The 16587-nt window shown below is 47.5% G+C and overlaps 1 protein-coding gene across 2 annotated transcripts in view; it reads right to left on the bottom strand.

The window, feature by feature from the left end:
• Positions 1-371: 371 nt before the first annotated feature.
• The window catches only part of IRAK2 (interleukin 1 receptor associated kinase 2), an 81121-nt gene continuing 64905 nt past the window's right edge, over positions 372-16587 (bottom strand). For both annotated transcript variants that reach the window (XM_001090790.5, XM_015130249.3), the window contains 3 exons: positions 9655-9855; positions 5299-5590; positions 372-2085 (listed from right to left, as the gene is read on the bottom strand). In XM_001090790.5, the coding sequence (XP_001090790.2) occupies positions 1973-2085; positions 5299-5590; positions 9655-9855 (606 nt within the window). In that variant the 3' untranslated portion in view covers positions 372-1972. The remainder of the gene's footprint in view (positions 2086-5298; positions 5591-9654; positions 9856-16587) is intronic.

The raw sequence follows: 16587 nt of genomic DNA, 5'->3' as shown, positions 1-16587 counted from the left end.
GAATCCTCACAGATACCAGAGCTGAAGACAGGGCTGTCTGTATAGATCACTGTCCATCTGGACTGGGATCCAGCTCAGCTACATCACACATCAAGCCAAAGCTCTCCTTACTGGGGAGCTGCTAAATGCTTTCACCAGGCAGGACCCACCCGACAACAGCCCTACGCGATGGGTACTTTTTCTTTTTCCCATTGTACAGATGAGGAAACAAGAGCCTCAGAGTAACTCCCTAACTGGGCCCAAGGTCATGTAGCTATTAACAGTCAACAGTAAGAGCCAGGATCCTAGCTCTTGGCTACCCCATTCTCAAGGATGCAGAGTGCCTTCTCTAAACAAATTCTTCCAGACACAAACTAATTACAAGTTGTCTGTTGACTTTACAAACATATTTTTATTATATAAAAAGAAATTACTATAGAATTACTTTAAATAGGACATTTCTCCCAGTGAATTTAAAATAGCATCTGTTTCACAAAAATATTTGCAACATGCCTTTTCAGATATATACTCACTGAATAATCATTAGGTACATGGCAGAAATACACATTTAATACCTTTTTTATTTTATAAAACAGGACAAGTGCATTTTCCAAGCGCTTCTATAGCCACTGTCTCATCTGTTCCTCCCAACAGCCCAGGGATGAAGAACAAGCAGGTGTTATCTTACTTACAAAGAAACTGAGGTCCCAAAAATTAAATTGACTTAATTAGCAGCAGAATCAGACATGAAATACATTCTCCTGATTCTTCATCATCCAGCCATAAATAACACATATTCTCAGCCAGGCATGGTAGCTCAAGCCTGTAATCCCAACACTTTCATAGGCCAAGGTGGGCGGATCACAAGGTCAGTAGTTCGAGACCAGCCAATATGGCCAATATGGTGAAACCCCGACTCTACTAAAAATACAAAAATTAGCCAGGCGTAGCGGCAAGTGCCTATAGTCCCATCTACTCGGGAGGCTGAGGCAGGAGAATTGCTTGAACCTTAGAGGCAGAGGTGGCAGTGAGCTGAGATCGTGCCACTGCACTCCAGCCTGGGTGACAGAGTGACCCAGGTGACAGTATTTTTTAACGGAGCTTTTATTTTGAGAATATGTGGGGTTTGTTTTGTTTCGTTTTGTTTTGTTTTTACAAATTCTCATATTCTCAAAATAAAAGCTCCATTAAAAAATACTAACATTAGTGGGATGGGAAGATAAGGTGCCAGGCAGTGAATGAATAAATATGTGAGTTGCAAGATTTCTAATACAGGCAGTGGAAGGCCTGCAGACCTCTTCGCCAGGTGTCTGACATTTGTAGAACCTGAGACCCAGAGAGGTGAGTCAAGAACTCCACTGAGACACAAGTTGAAAGTCTTTCAGGCCAGGTACGGTGGCTCCCAACTGTAATTCCAGCACTTTGGGAGTCTGAGGTGGGAGGATTGCTTGAGCCCAGGACTTCAAGACCAGCCTGGACAACATAGCGAGACCCCATCTTTACAAAAAAATTAAAATAAAAACTAAAAAAGTCTTTCAGAGCATGCAAGCTTGCAGGCTGTCAGCAAATACGATCCAGAGATCTTAGCTCTGGAAAATGCTATGGCATTGCAGAACTGCCAGTGGTAGGGGGACAAGAGCTGCTGAGGTAATGGAATCTGCTGGGGTGGTTATCATCACACACTCCCCGGAACCACAAAATCAACCACATCCTGGGCCCATGTACAGGGTTTCTGCTTCAGTCTCCTCTGATCCCCTGCTCTGACTAACAAAGCCCAGAAAGGAAGAGATTTCATAGATTTTTGTGTCTCTGAAAGCTGAGGGCCCTTCTCTCCCAACTCATTCCAGTGAAATGAAGTTTCCCTCCCACCCATGACAGCTGATGTTTTGTTGTGTGTTTCCTGGTAGATCTTGGATTCTGCCTCAGACCTTTTTCTTGATCTGATGCTCATCGTTCCAACTGAGGACAAGGGTCCTCAGCTGTGTTCCAGTCATCAGGGGCCAAAGAGCTCAATGCTGTCCAGTTTCTCCTCTTTGTAGAGCAGAATATTCTCCATCAGTTTCCTTTTGGCCTCATTGATCTCAATTTGCCACGAAGTCTCTGTAGCTGATGTTCAACAGAAAGCAAACAAGAGCAACTTGAATGAAAATTACCATTATTTTAATTCTTAGAGTCACTTAACTCAGATTTCTGAATCAGGACCTGAGTGTAATGAGCATTTCTTTTCTTTTTTCTCTTTTTTCTTTCTTTCTTTTTTTTTAATTGAGACAGGGTCTCACTCTGTTGCCCAGGCTGGAGTGCAATGGCACCATTTCAGCTCAAGGCAACCTTGACCTCACAGGTTCAGGTGATCCTCCCACCTCAGTCTCCTGAGAGGCAGGGACTACAAGTGTACACAACCACACCTGGCTACTTTTTTTTTTTTTGAGATGGAGTCTCACTCTGTCGCCCAGGCTGGGCAACACACACAGTTAGTTTTTTTGTATTTTAGTAGAGAAGGGGTTTCACCATGTTGCCCAGAGTGGTCTTGAACTCCTGAGCTCAGGCAATCCACCCGCCTTGGCCTCCCAAAGTGCTAGGATTACAGACAGGCATGAGCCATCACGCCCGGCCTGTGAGCCACGGCAAACGACCTATTTATTTATTATTTTTTGAGATGGAGTCTCACTCTGTTGCCCAGGCTGGAGTGCCGTGGCTCGATCTCGGCTCACTGCAACATCTGCCTCCTGGGTTCAAGCAATTCTCCTGACTTAGCTTCCTGAGTACCTGGGATTACAGGCGCCCACCACCACACCCAGCTAATTTTTTGTATTTTTAGTAGAGATGGGGTTTCAGTGTCTTAGCCAGGATGGTCTCGATCTCCTGACCTCGTGATCCACCCACCTCAGCCTCCCAAAGTGTTGGAATTACAGGTGTGAGCCACTAGGCCTGGCCTTTTTTTTTTCTTCTTCTGTATTTTTAGTAGAGACAGGGTTTCACGACATTGGCCAGGCTAGTCTCGAACTCCTGACCTCAGGTGATCCACCCGCCTCGGCCTCCCAAAGTGCTGGGATTACAGGTGTGAGTCACCATGCCTGGCTGGCCACACCTGGCTAAATTTTGCATCTTTTGTAGAGGTAGGTTTTCACCATGTTGCCCAGGCTGATCTTTAAATTCCTGGGCTCAAGCAATCTGCCCACCTCGTCCTCCCAAATTACTAGGATTACAGGCATGAGCCACTGCACCCGGCTGTAATGAGCATTTTCATCTCCTCTGCCTTTGCAGGAAGCCCAGCAACCTACCCTGACCTTACAAAAAGGAGAGGGTTTCCCTGCTCCTCTTTATGACGCTGAGGGGTGGGAGGGTGGAGTGAGAAAAAAATGCTCACATCCTGTCTTTCTTCTTCCTCTCCCTCCCCATGGCAGGAGTAGTAAAAGGAGAAACAGGAGTGGTCAGAGCGTGGGATGTTCATTGAACCATGTTTACTAAGGGACAGGGACGCTGCTTTGAAAGGGCCTTCCTGGCCAGGCACGGTGGCTCACGCCTATAATGCTAGCACTTTGGGAGGCCGAGGTGGGCGGATCAACTGAGGTCGGGAGTTCGAGACTAGCCTGACCAACATGGAGAAACCCCGTCTCTACTAAAAATACAAAATTAGCCAGGCGTGGTGGCGCATGCCTGTAATCCCAACTACTCAGGAGGCTGAGGCAGGAGAATCGCTTGAATGCGGGAGGTGGAGGTTGCAGTGAGCTGAGATCATGCCATTGCACTCCAGCCCGGGCAACAAGAGCAAAACTCCATCTCAAAAAAAAAAAAAATGGCAGGGGGGACCTTCCTAATTTTTTATTTCAGAAAGAAACTTGGTATCCTTGGACCTGAGTGGCAGGAATGGAAGGTATCTTTTTTTTCCCCCCCCCAAGACAGAGTCTTCCTCTGTCACCCAGGCTGGAGTGCAGTGGTGCGATCTCGGTTCACTGCAACCTCCACCTCCCGGGTTCAAGCAATTCTCCTGCCTTAGCCTCCCAAGTAGCTGGGACTACAGGTGCCTGCCACCACGCCCAGCTAATTTTTGTATTTTTAGTAGAGAGACAGGGTTTCACCATATTGGCCAGATTGGTCTCAAAATCCTGACCCCGTGATCTGCCTGCCTCGGCCTTCCAAAGTGCTGGGATTACAGGTGTGAGCCACCGTGCCCAGCCAGAAGGTATCTTCTTTTTTTCTTTTTTTTTTTGAGATGGAGTCTCACTCTGTCACTCAGGGCTGGAGTGCAATGGCACGATCTCGGCTCACTGCAACCTCCACCTCCCGGGTTCAAGTGATTCTCGTGCCTCAGCCTCCCAAGTAGCTGGGACTACACGCACACACCACCATGCCTAGCTAATTTTTGTATTTTTAGTAGAGACAGGGTTTCACCAAGTTGGCCAAGCTGGTCTTGAACTCCTGACCTCAGGTGATCCGCCCACCCCAGCCTCCCGAAGTGCTGGGATTACAGGCGTGAGCCACCGCACCCAGCCTGGAAGATATCTTTAGAAGTGACTGGTGAGGATGGTGTTTGTGTTGAGAGGAGAGGCAGACAGGAAGAGACCACATGGGGCCTTGAGGACTTTAAATGAGGGATGACATGCATTGTGTTTTTTGTTTTGTTTTGTTTTTTCTTTTTTGAGACGGAGTCTCGTTCTGTCGCCCAGGCTGAAGTGCAGTGGCACAATCTGGGCTCACTGCAACCTCTGCCTTCCGGGTTCAAGCAATTCTCTTGCCTCAGCCTCCCAAGTACCTGGGATTACAGGCACGTGCCACCATGCCCAGCTAATTTTTTTGTATTTTTAGTAGAGACAGGGTTTCGCCATGTTGGCCAGGCTGGTCTCGATCTCCTGACCTCAGGTTATCCACCCGCCTTGGCTTCCAAAAGTGCTGGGGTTACAGGTGTGAGCCACCTCGCCTGGCCCGCGTTGTGTTTTTAAAAGATACTCTGGCTGGCTCCTGGAGAAGGACCTGGTGAGGGAGGGGCCCAGGTGGATGGAGGAGGACTCAGGGAAGCTATGCAGTCCCCTGAGGACAGGAGCTCAGACAAAGGGAGAATGCAGAGGAGTAAATGAAGGTGAGAGAGATTTAGGAGGCAAATGGACAGGACTGGATGATTAACTGGACACAGTCCAGGGCAGGGAGAGGGAGGTGTCAAGGATGCCTCCCAGGTTTCTCTGTGTAAAACTGGCTGGTTGGTGAATGGCTGAATAACCAAATGAAGGAGTGAATGAGGGCAACAGAAAGAAAAAATGATGGGCTGAAGTTGGGGACACACACATGAGCATCTATATGCACTCTGACCTCCGGCCGGCTTACCATCCTTGGGAGGCTCCGGGCCAACGCAGGCCTCAGAGGAGGAGTCGGCCTCCCTTCCCATGATGACCTGCAGCCTTCCTTCGCCATTCTCTGTGGGGAGAAGTGAGGTGGCAGGCCCCACCCAGGGTGCCACACTCGCGGAGGAGGAGGCATCAAGGTTGGAATTGTCAACGTCGTCTGTTTCCTCTGGGGTGTTGGAAGAAGAGCCTGTACCCTCAGAAAGCCCACTCCAAGGGAGCAACGTCTCCCAGCCTCGGAGCCGCTCTTCCACAGCAGCCACAGAGCCACGCACCTTTGGGAGAAGAGGGAGAAAGAAGGTCATCAAGAATTCTCTCGGAAATAAAAATGCTAACATCTGGCCTCCCAGCAGAGAGGGGACGGGGAGCAGACTGAAGAACCTAACGCTGGTTGCTTTGTCTGAAAAAACCGCACCCTTCCTTTGAAAAGACCTGCACTTGCCCACCCACCGCCCTGCCATAGATGAGACAGCAGGACCCAGCATGGGCCGATCATAGTACCGCACTCCTTTGGCCATAGGGATTAGTCTAGATTTGGGCCTGTGATCCAAGGCGGACAACCAGAATCCTTCCCTGAAACTTTTCCACCTAGAGCTTATTGGGGAAAGACCTCCAGCCTTTCCTTTCTCGTGGTAGAACCAGACGCCCCACCACACCCAGAAAACCCATTTACAGTAGGGGAAAATGAAAGCTCAACACAGAGTAAAGCAGAGGCAAGCAACGGAGAGAGAGCCACAGACACAGAGACACAATGGCTGTACCTTTGGTGTTTGACATCCTGGGTCTAACTTCCCTGAAACCAGAGCAATGCCTGTCCTCTCTGCTGTCTGGTTAAATGAGACACTAAGTTCATTCATTCACTAATTCACTCATTCATATTCTTCCCCTCTCCCTATGTCTGTATGTGTGCACATGCACGTGTGTGTGTGTGTGTAAGAGGTTAAGTTCCTAACACTTTCAATTAAAAAAAGCACAAATAATATAGATGTTGCCCTGGAAGGTTTTTCTGGTTAGGGAGGTTAGGAAAATTGGAGGGAAGCAAGGAAGGAATGTTTCTTCTTCACACACACACACAGAGCACACACACAGATACACACACATACATACCCTTATACTCATAATAACAATGACAAATCTCATCTCATCAGTGCCTTGCAAAAAATTCAGTATACTAATGTATCCATTTCATACACAATGCATGAGTTTTTATAGATAAAAAATTAAAAGATCGGAAAAGTTAAGTTCCCTGCCTAAAGCCACCCAGCCAATCCAGTAAATGGCACAGGTGACCACCAAACCCAGCCTTGCTTATCTTTGAGTCCCTGACCCAGCTGTTTTCTCATCTTCCTAGCTTGGTTGTGATGTACTGCAAAGGCCATCTCCTACCTCTTCTTACACCGAAAGCACCCTATCCCCTTTATTTTACATGGCAAACATCTCATCCTTCAAGGCCCAGGTCACATGTTACTTCTTGAGATAAATCTTCACAGTAGATGCCCAATAAATATTTGCCAATCTAAAGACCGCATTTCCTTGTAGCTAGGTGTGGCCATGTGACTAGGTTCTGCTCTCCATTATGTGAGAAAAAGTGATACATTTCCAGGTTATATCTTTAAAAGAAAGGGAGTGTGTCCACCTTTTCCTTTTAACCCTCTTTCAGTGGCTGGAATGCAGGTGTGATGGCCTGAGAACAGCAGCTATCTTAAATCCTGAAATGGAAGCCACATGGTAAGGATAGCAGACAAAAAATATAGAAGGAGCCTGGGTCCCCAATACCGTGGCACTGCCACATTAGCACTGGACTGTGTAAATTCAAACTGTTACACTAAAGAGAATAAACGTCTATCTCATTTACACCACTGCATTTTGCAGTCTCCTTGTTATAGCAGTTTCACCTGTACATTAAGTGACACATTGAACAAAATAATGGAATGAATAAAAGGATGAAAGTCTTACTGAAATAATAATTGGTTGAAGGAGACAGAACTTTTTAGAATATAAATCTGATTATGTTCTACCTCTGCTTAAAACCCTAGTGAGGCTGGGCACAGTGGCTCACATCCGAAATCCCAGCACTTTGGGAGGCCGAGGCAGGTGAATCACCTGAGGTCAGGAGTTCAAGACCAGCTTAGCCAACATAGTGAAACCCCGTCTCCACTAAAAATACAAAAATTAGCTGGGTGTGGTGGCACACACCTGCAATCTCAGCTACTCAGGAGGCTGAGGCAGGAGAATTGCTTGAACCTGGGAAGTGGAGGTTGCAGTGAGCCGAGATTGCACCACTGCACTCCAGCCTGGGCGAAAGAGTGAGATTCTGTCAAAAAACAACAACAAAAAAAAACCTTAGCGGCTCTGCAAAAATCCTTACTGTGCCTACAAAGCCCTCTATCATCGGACAACTCCTTCCTCGACACACCCAACACAAGCCACTGTGCCCCATGTGTTGTGTTCTAGCCCTTCGGACCTTCTTCCAAGCCCTTGAACGTGCTGAGCTCTCTCTCGGCTCAAGCCACTTGCAGGGTGTTCCTTCTGCCTGGATTGCTCTTCATGTGCTTAAACACCCCTTCCTCAGGAAGGTCAACAGGGTGGGGTCCTCGTCATACACTGTCCTGGCGCTCACCACACAGACAATTACTATACAATGTCCATGAGTTCCAGGAGAGTGAAGCTGGGTCTGCCTTGTTCCCAGATGTGTCCCCTGGCCCTAGTGTACAACTACGTAATGAATGACTGAACATCGTGGCACATGGACACTGGGGGGACATCTGTGCTAGCAAAGGCTGAGAACAAAGACTGAAGCCTCCAGCTCCTGCCACGTGACAGTGCAAGACGATGGACATAGGGCTGAACTGGGAGTCCAGAGAGCTCTGACAGAAACAAATTCTCTGGCCTCATCTTCTCCTCTCTGGCCCTTGCCCTTCTGTAAAATGGGAGGCTTGGGCTACAGCAGTGGTTTTTGAAGATTTTTTTCAGCTACCAAACCCTTTCCACAGAACCCAATATAGTAACTGAGAGAAGTCAAAGTGGGTGTCTGGTTCGAGTCACAATTGGGGGCCTGCACCTCCCCCAACCCCTCTTGCTGCCAACAGCAATTCCTGAGATATTCTCAAGGAGCCCCTCTGTGCCCAACACCACTTGAAAATCACTCTGCTAGATGACTTCTAAGGTTCCTCGTGGCCAGTGGAGATTTTGTCCTTAGAAATACCAAGCGGCCTGGCGCGGTGGCTCAAGCCTGTAATCCCAGCACTTTGGGAGGCCGAGACGGGCGGATCACGAGGTCAGGAGATCGAGACCATGGCTAACACGGTGAAACCCCGTCTCTACTACAAAATACAAAAAAACTAGCCGGGCGAGGTGGCGGGCGCCTGTAGTCCCAGCTACTCGGGAGGCTGAGGCAGGAGAATGGCGTGAACCCGGGAGGCGGAGCTTGCAGTGAGCTGAGATCCGGCCACTGTACTCCAGCCTGGGTGACAGAGCGAGACTCCGTCTCAAAAAAAAAAAAAATAAAAATAAAAAAAAGAAATACCAAGCAAGCAATGGCCGGACGCGGTGGCTCATGCCTGTAATTCAAGATACTCGGGAGGCTGAGGCAAGAGAATCACTTGAACCCGGGAGGCAGAGGTTGGAGATAGCGCCACTGCATTCCAGCCTGGGCGACAAAGGGAGACTCTGTCTCAAAAAAAAAAAAAAAAAAAAAAGACCAAGCAGTAGTCTCTCGATTACCTTTTACCATGGAAGCCACGGCTACTTCTCATGTCCAGAAAAACGTCTTACACGGTGTAGTGGCTGCCTTCTAGGACATCCGCCTAGTGCATGGGCTGAGCACGCTCCCTTTCTTTGGGACCTGGCCCTGACACCATACAGGGATGGAGCCCTGGGCAGCCAGGTTTGCATAGTGAACTGCCCCGCCATGCCTAATTGGCCAAGCGGTAGACACCTGACCCAAGTTCAGCCAATCAGGTCCTCCCTCTGCGGGGGGCCTCAGGGTGGAGGCTCATTCTCTGCGTTAAAACCTGCGGGCAGATCCGTTCCCTCCAGGGAGCACGGAGGAAAGAAGGGGTCTATAGAGAAGGGGGAATAAAGCCGATTCGCAGAGTGCATCAAGTTCATTAACATCCCCGTATATGGTCCTGCACCCTGAGGCCCTGCAATACCCCTGTCCTGCTCAAACTTCGCACTATCCATCCCTACCTACCCAGCCCCTTGGCTGATGCGAGCTCCAGGAGGTTCTGCGGCTTGCCATAACCCTGGTTTGTGCACCAGGCCTCTGTGAAGGAGCCGTCCCTGATGAGGTGGACCCACACGCCCAGGCAGCGAGGTTGCTGCGGGCGAGGCTCACCTCCTGCAGGCTGATGTTACGCTTCCGCAGGCACAGGCAGGCGGCCGTGGCCAGGGCCTTGGCACAGTCCTCCGGAAGCCTCCCTGCACCCTTCTCCAGGTACTTCTGGCAGATCTCCTTTGCCATCACGTTCTCCACGCCCGTCTTCCTGGAGCAGAGCGAGGCGGTGCTGCTTGGAATTTCACTGAGGAGTAAATCCTTCTGTGGGAAGAAGTGTAGAAACGCCCTTGTGTGAGCTGCAGGGCTGCGACAGCCAACGCACGCGCCCCAGTCACCTCTAGAGCTGCAAAAAATGCTCAAAACCAACAGGACATCGTAAGAATAAATGCAAGGATTCCAGAAAGAAGTAAAACACCCAAGAAATGGAGAAGGACTCGATTTCCTACATGCACAAGACACTCCGTAGTGAACTCATGCCACAAACGCGGGGCCTTAATTTTTCTAGGCCTCGGTTGGTTCATCAGGAAAATGGGAATAACAAAAATACCTACACCAGGGCCGGGCGCCGTGGCTCACGCCTGTAATCCTAGCACTTTGGGAGGCAGAGGCGGGTGGATCACTTGAGGTCAGGAGTTCAAGACCAGCCTGGCCAACATGGCATAACCCCGTCTCTACTAAAAATATAAAAATTATCTGGGCTTGGCTGGGCGCGGTAGCTCAGGCTTGTAATCCCAGCACTTTGGGAGGCCGAGGTGGGCGGATCACGAGGTCGGGAGATCGAGACCATCCTGGCTAACACGGTGAAACCCCGTCTCTACTAAAAATACAAAAAATTAGCCGGGCGTGGTGGCGGGCACCTGTAGTCCCAGCTACTCGGGAGGCTGAGGCAGGAGAATGGCATGAACCCGGGAGGCAGAGCTTGCAGTGAGCCGAGATCACACTACTGTACTCCAGCCCCAGCGACAGAGCGAGACTCCGTCTCAAAAAAAAAAAAAAAAAAAAAAATTTCAAATGTAGGATTCTAACCTATGTATACATAACAGGAGAACCACAAAGAAAATATGTCTATATTTTTTATACATTTTGTATTTACATATATTTTATATTTTGTAGCACATAAAATACAGGAATCTGAACTATGCATACAATAGCACATACGCTATATAAATAATTTTATACAAATATGTAAGATTTATTTAATATAAATTATATGTTGTATATTTCATGAGTAATATGGTCTATATGATTAGCATATATAAATGTTACAAATAGAGTATACTAAATATTGTAAAAACACGTATTGTAGGCCAGGCATGGTGCCTCAGGCCTGTAATCCCAGTGCTTTGGGAGGCCAAGGAGGGCAGATCACTCAAGGTCAGGAGTTCGGGACCAGCCTGGGTGACATGGTGAAACCTCATCTCTACGAAAAATACAAAAAATTAGCCAGGCATGGGGGCACACACCTGTAGTCCCAGGTACTTGGGAGGCTGAGGCAGGAGAATTGCTTGAACTGGGGAGGGAGAGGCTGCAGTGAGCTGAGATCACACCACTGCACTCCAGCCTGGGTGACAGAGTAGACTCCGTCTCAAAAAAAATAAATAATAAATAAAAATAGAAATAGGCCGGGCACAGTGATATGATCATAGCTCACTACAGTCTCAACCTCCTCGGTTCAATCGATCCTCCAACCTCAGCCTCCCAAGTAGCTGGGACTATAGGTGCATGCCATTGTACTTGGCTAATTTTTTAATTTTTTGTAGAAATGGGGTCTCATTACGTTGCCCAGGCTGATCTTGAACTCCTGGGCTCAAGCAGTCCTCCTGCCTTGGCATCTCAAAGTGCTCAGATTATAGGTGTGAGCCACTGCACCCAGCCTAAATGCTTATTTTTTTAAAAGTGTGCTAGTGTTTAAAGCTGATAATCAAGAACAGCAGAAGTGTATTATTTTCTTTTTTTCTAGAGGCAGGGTCTCACAATTTGCCCCAACTGGAAACCTGCCATCATTGCTATGTATCCTGATGCAAAGACTATGATGATAATCAAAGTATAGAAGACATCTGGTGTTTAAACAGTGGTTGGGGGACTGAGAACACGCGATGAAAGGATGTCGAGGGAACTTCACCATGGAGGAGTCTGCAGCTCCACCTGAAACCACTGATCAATCTTAGCACTAAAACCTGAACACACTTATTGGTCTCGGCACTAAAAGTAGGACAACAGGCTACGCGCCCCGTGTAGTGAAGAACTGGGAGGCTCACAGCGCCTCCAGAAAGTTTTCTTGACGAAGGCAATGACCATGACTAAACAAGTCACAAGTGCTAAGTACGAAATACAGGAAATATGAGGAATAGAGAAACAAGGGAAGGAGACCACAGGATGTAATCAGCAAAACCCAGAATGTGAGACAGTCTGTCTATATAGGGCAAATGACCTATTCTATGCAAAAATGCAACGACATCCAAAATGAAAAAGGGCATTGCGGGAGAGGTTGTGAGAGAATAAGAGTCTTAAAAAACATAACAATGCCCAGGCATGGTGGTTCACGCCTATCATCTCAGCACTTTTGGGAGGCTAAGGCAGGTGAACGCTGGAGCCCAGGAGTTCAAAACCAGCCTGGGCAACAAAGTGACATGCCATCTCCATATAAAAATGAAAAAAAAATAAACATAACCAAAGTAATATATGGACATTTTTGGGAGTCTAGTTTCAAACAAACTACCTTTAAAAAGCAACTTTTGGCTTGACACGGTGGCTCACGCCTATAATCCCAAGACTTTGGGAGGCCAAGGCAGGAGGATCACTTGGGCTCAGGAGTTCGAGACCAGCCTGGGCAACGTGGCAAAACCCCATCTCTATTAAAAATACAAAAATTATCTGGGCCATGGTGGCACACACCTGTGATCCAGCTACATGGGAAACTGAGGCAGGACAATTGCTTGAACCTGGGAGACAGAGGTTGCAGTAAGCCAAGAGCACACCACTGTACTCCAGCCTGGGCCACAGAGGGAGACTCCACTTCAAAAAAAAAATTAAAATTAAACATAAGTGGTTAAAATTTGGGGGCAAAAGTTTACCTTTCCTTTCATTTCTACTCTCCAAAGGTAACCCCTGCTAATAGTTTGGATTATATTACTTTCTGCTATACAGCTGTAATTATTTTGGTTATATATTTACTTATATAATAATTATAACAGTAACCTAAGAGCTATTAATATAATAGCAATATCAGCATGGGCAACATAACAAGACCCCATCTCTACAAATAAAAAATTAAAAATTAGCTGGGCGTGAGGGCACATGCCTGTGGTCTCAGTTACTTGGGAGGCCGCCGAGGCAGATGGATCACTTGAGGTCAGGAGTTCAAGACCAGCCTGGTCAACATGGTGAAACCCTGTCTCTACTGAAAATACAAAAATTAGCTGGGCGTGTTGGTCCACACCTGTAATCCCAGCTACTCAGGAGGCTGTTGCAGGAGAATCAATTGAAGGCAGGAGGCAGAGGCTGCAGTGAGCCGAGACTGCACCACTGTACTCCAGCCTGGGTGACAGAGTGAGACTGTCTCAAAATAAAAATAAATAAAATAAAAATTAGCTAGGAGTGGTGGCACATGCCTCTAGTCCCAATTACTTGGGAGGCTAAAGCAGGGGATCACTTGAGGCCATGGGTTCAAAGTTACAGTGAGCCATGATTGTACCACTACACTCTAGCCTAGGTGGCAGAGACCCTATCTCAAATAATAATGATAATAATAATAGTTAACATAAATTGTTTATTATGTTCTAGTTACTGTTTTAGGCATCTCACATATTATTTAACCTTCAATAACACTGTCAGATGCCGGGCACAGTGGCTCATGCCTATAATCCCAGCTACTCGGGAGGCTAAGGTGAGAGGATCCCTTGAGCCCAGGAGTCCAAGGTGGCAGCGAGCTATGATCATGCCACTGCACTTCTCCAGCCTTCTTGACAAAGGAAGACCCCATCTCCAAAAATGATAACAAACAAATATACCTTGTCAGGAGAGTACTACTATTATCCTCAATTTATAGAGAAGAAAATATGTGATACAATGTTTTCATTCATTCATCCATCTATTTTTAGCAAAAATGTGATCATATTATATACTATTCTGAATTTGCTTTTTTCACTTGGAGATATGTCCCTGTCAGAACATACATGTCTTTTTCAATTTACTTTTTTATTTTTTTGAGACAGAGTCTTACTCTATTGCCCAGGCTGGAGTGCTGTGGTGCAATCTCGACTCACTGCACTCCACCTCCCATGTTCAAGCGATTCTCCTGCTTCAGCCTCCTGAGTAGCTGGGACTACAGGCACTCGCCACCCACCCAGCTAATTTTGTATTTTTAGTAGAGACGGGATTTCACCATGTTGCCCAGGCTGGTCTTGAACTCCTGAGCTCAAGTGATCCACCCATCTCAGCCTCCCAAAGTGCCGGGATTACAGCCGTGAGCCACCACGCCCAGCCTCTTTTTCATTTTTTAAAATAAGAATGTTTCTGTTGGCTTTATTCAGAATTGCCAAAACCTGGAAATAACCCAAATGTCCAGCAACTGGTAAATGGATAAACAGTCATCTATCCATACAATGGAATACTCTTCAGCAATGAAAAGGAATGAATTACTGACACATCAACAACATGGATGAATCTAAGCACCACGCTACATGAAGGGGGACAGAAACAAATGGGTGCATCCTCCGTGGGCCCATTGATATGACCCTCTAAAGAAGATAGACCTATGTGGACAGAAATTAGATGAGTAGTTGCCAAGTCCTGGAAGTGGCGGGAATTTTCTAGGGTGACAAAAATATTCCATATCTTGATTGTGGTGGTGGTTAAATGACTGTATATGTTTGTCAAAACTCATACAGGCTGGGCGCCATGGCTCACACCTGTAATCCTCACACTTTGGGAGGCCAAGATGGGAAGATCGCTTGAGCCCAGGCATTTGAGGCTGCAGTGAGCTACAATCATGCCACTGCACTCCAGCCTGAGTGACAGGGCAAGACCCCTCCCTATCTCTAAATCAAATTAATTAAAATTGGTTGGCCGGGCGCGGTGGCTCAAGCCTGTAATCCCAGCACTTTGGGAGGCCGAGACGGGCGGATCACGAGGTCAGGAGATCGAGACCATCCTGGTTGACACGGTGAAACCCTGTCTCGACTAAAAAATACAAAAAAAAAACTAGCCGGGCGAGGTGGCGGGCGCCTGTAGTCCCAGCTACTCGGGAGGCTGAGGCAGGAGAATGGCGTGAACCCGGGAGGCGGAGCTTGCAGTGAGCCAAGATCACGCCACTGCACTCTAGCCTGGGCGGCAGAGCGAGACTCTGTCTCAAAAAAAAAAAAAAAAATTGGTCAGGCGCAGTGGCTCACTCCTGTAATTCCAACACTTTGGGAGGCCAAGGTGGGCAGATCACCTGAGTTATGTCAGGAGTTTGAGACCAGCCTGGCCAACATGGCAAAACCCCATCTCTACCAAAACAATACAAAAATTAGCCAGGTATGGTGACACGCACCAGTAGTCCCAGCTACTCAGGAGGCTGAGGCAGGGGAATCTCTTGACCCGGTAGGGTGGAGGTTGCAGTGAGCCAAGATCATGCCACTGCACTCCAGCCTGGGCAACAGAGCAAGACTCTGCCTCGGAAAAAAAAATGCCGCTACAAATATCCTTGTTCATCTGTCTCTCCTCACATGTGTGCATGTTTCTCTAGGCACAAACGGAATTGCTGCGTCAGAGGGTACCCATACTTTCAATTTTGGTGGAAACCACCAAATGCCCTCAGGAAACACTGTGGCAACTAACACTTTCCCAAGCCTGGGGGAGGCCTGCTTCCTCCTACCCTGGGCCACGGGAAGTCAGCAAGCTTTCCTCCCAGGCTCAAATCTTGATTAACCATCGGATTGTACCTACCACAACAGAACACGATAAGAGACCATACGAGAGTCTAGAGTAAGAAACTACATTTTAAAAAATGGTTATTTTCCACATTTTTAGAAATCATTACCAAAAAAATAATTCTAGACAATTTCATGTCAGTGCCTCAAAAGCCTCCTTCTACTGTGATACTTGTCCTGGGAGCCCCAGAGGACTGCTGGGAAATGCATCTCAAGAAAATAAGAAACTGCCCCCAAACAGCCCCAAACCACATCTGAGCTGCCCAGAGAGACCTCTCTGCAGCATATGGGATTGACTGGCCAAAAGGGGTGGAACTCACAGAGTTCAGCAAAGGAACATGTCGTGACTTTCTGCATGTAGCGGGGAGGCCTTCAGCCTCCCTACCCCAGAGCCCAGGGGATGCTTCTGGGGCCCAGTCACCAGAAAAAAAAAAAAAAAAAAAAAAAAAAAAAAATCTGTCTGTTCCAATGGCCTCAATATCCAGTAGGAAAAGGTGCCCCCTCTCAAACTGATGAGGAAGACTAGAGCTTGCATGAGATTTGAAACTCTGCACAAGCCATGGGTCCAATTAAACCCCAGTTCCACCACTGGTCTCACTGAGGGGTGTGAGACAAGTCACTTCAGCTTGCCCTCAGTTTTCTCAGCTATAAATGGGAATGATAATACTGAATTCATATGGTTGGACTGTCAGAAGAAACAAGCAGGAGGCAGATGTGGTTAAGAACTCAGGATCTCGGGGCAGGGAGATCTGACTCAGAATTCCAGCTCTGACACTTGGTAACTCCAACCAAGATCCTAGGCCAACCTCAGAGCCAGCTTTCCTCATCTGCAGATGAACATAATGACTCTATCATGGAAAAGTTGAGATGATTTAGGTAGATAATGTATGGAAAGTATTTAACACAAAGTCAGGCTAGGTTGTTATATTTTTACTCTCTTTTGAGACAGGGTCTCACTCTGTCACCCAGGCTGGAGTGCAGTGGCACAATCTCGGCTCACGGCAACCTCCATCTCCTGGGTTCAAGCGATTCTCCTGCCTCAGCCTCCCAAGTAGCTGGGATTACAGGTATGTGCCACTAC

This window comes from Macaca mulatta, chromosome 2, assembly GCF_049350105.2.
Source record: "Macaca mulatta isolate MMU2019108-1 chromosome 2, T2T-MMU8v2.0, whole genome shotgun sequence".
NCBI lineage: Eukaryota > Metazoa > Chordata > Mammalia > Primates > Cercopithecidae > Macaca > Macaca mulatta.
This window is presented reverse-complemented; position numbering and strand designations above follow the sequence as displayed.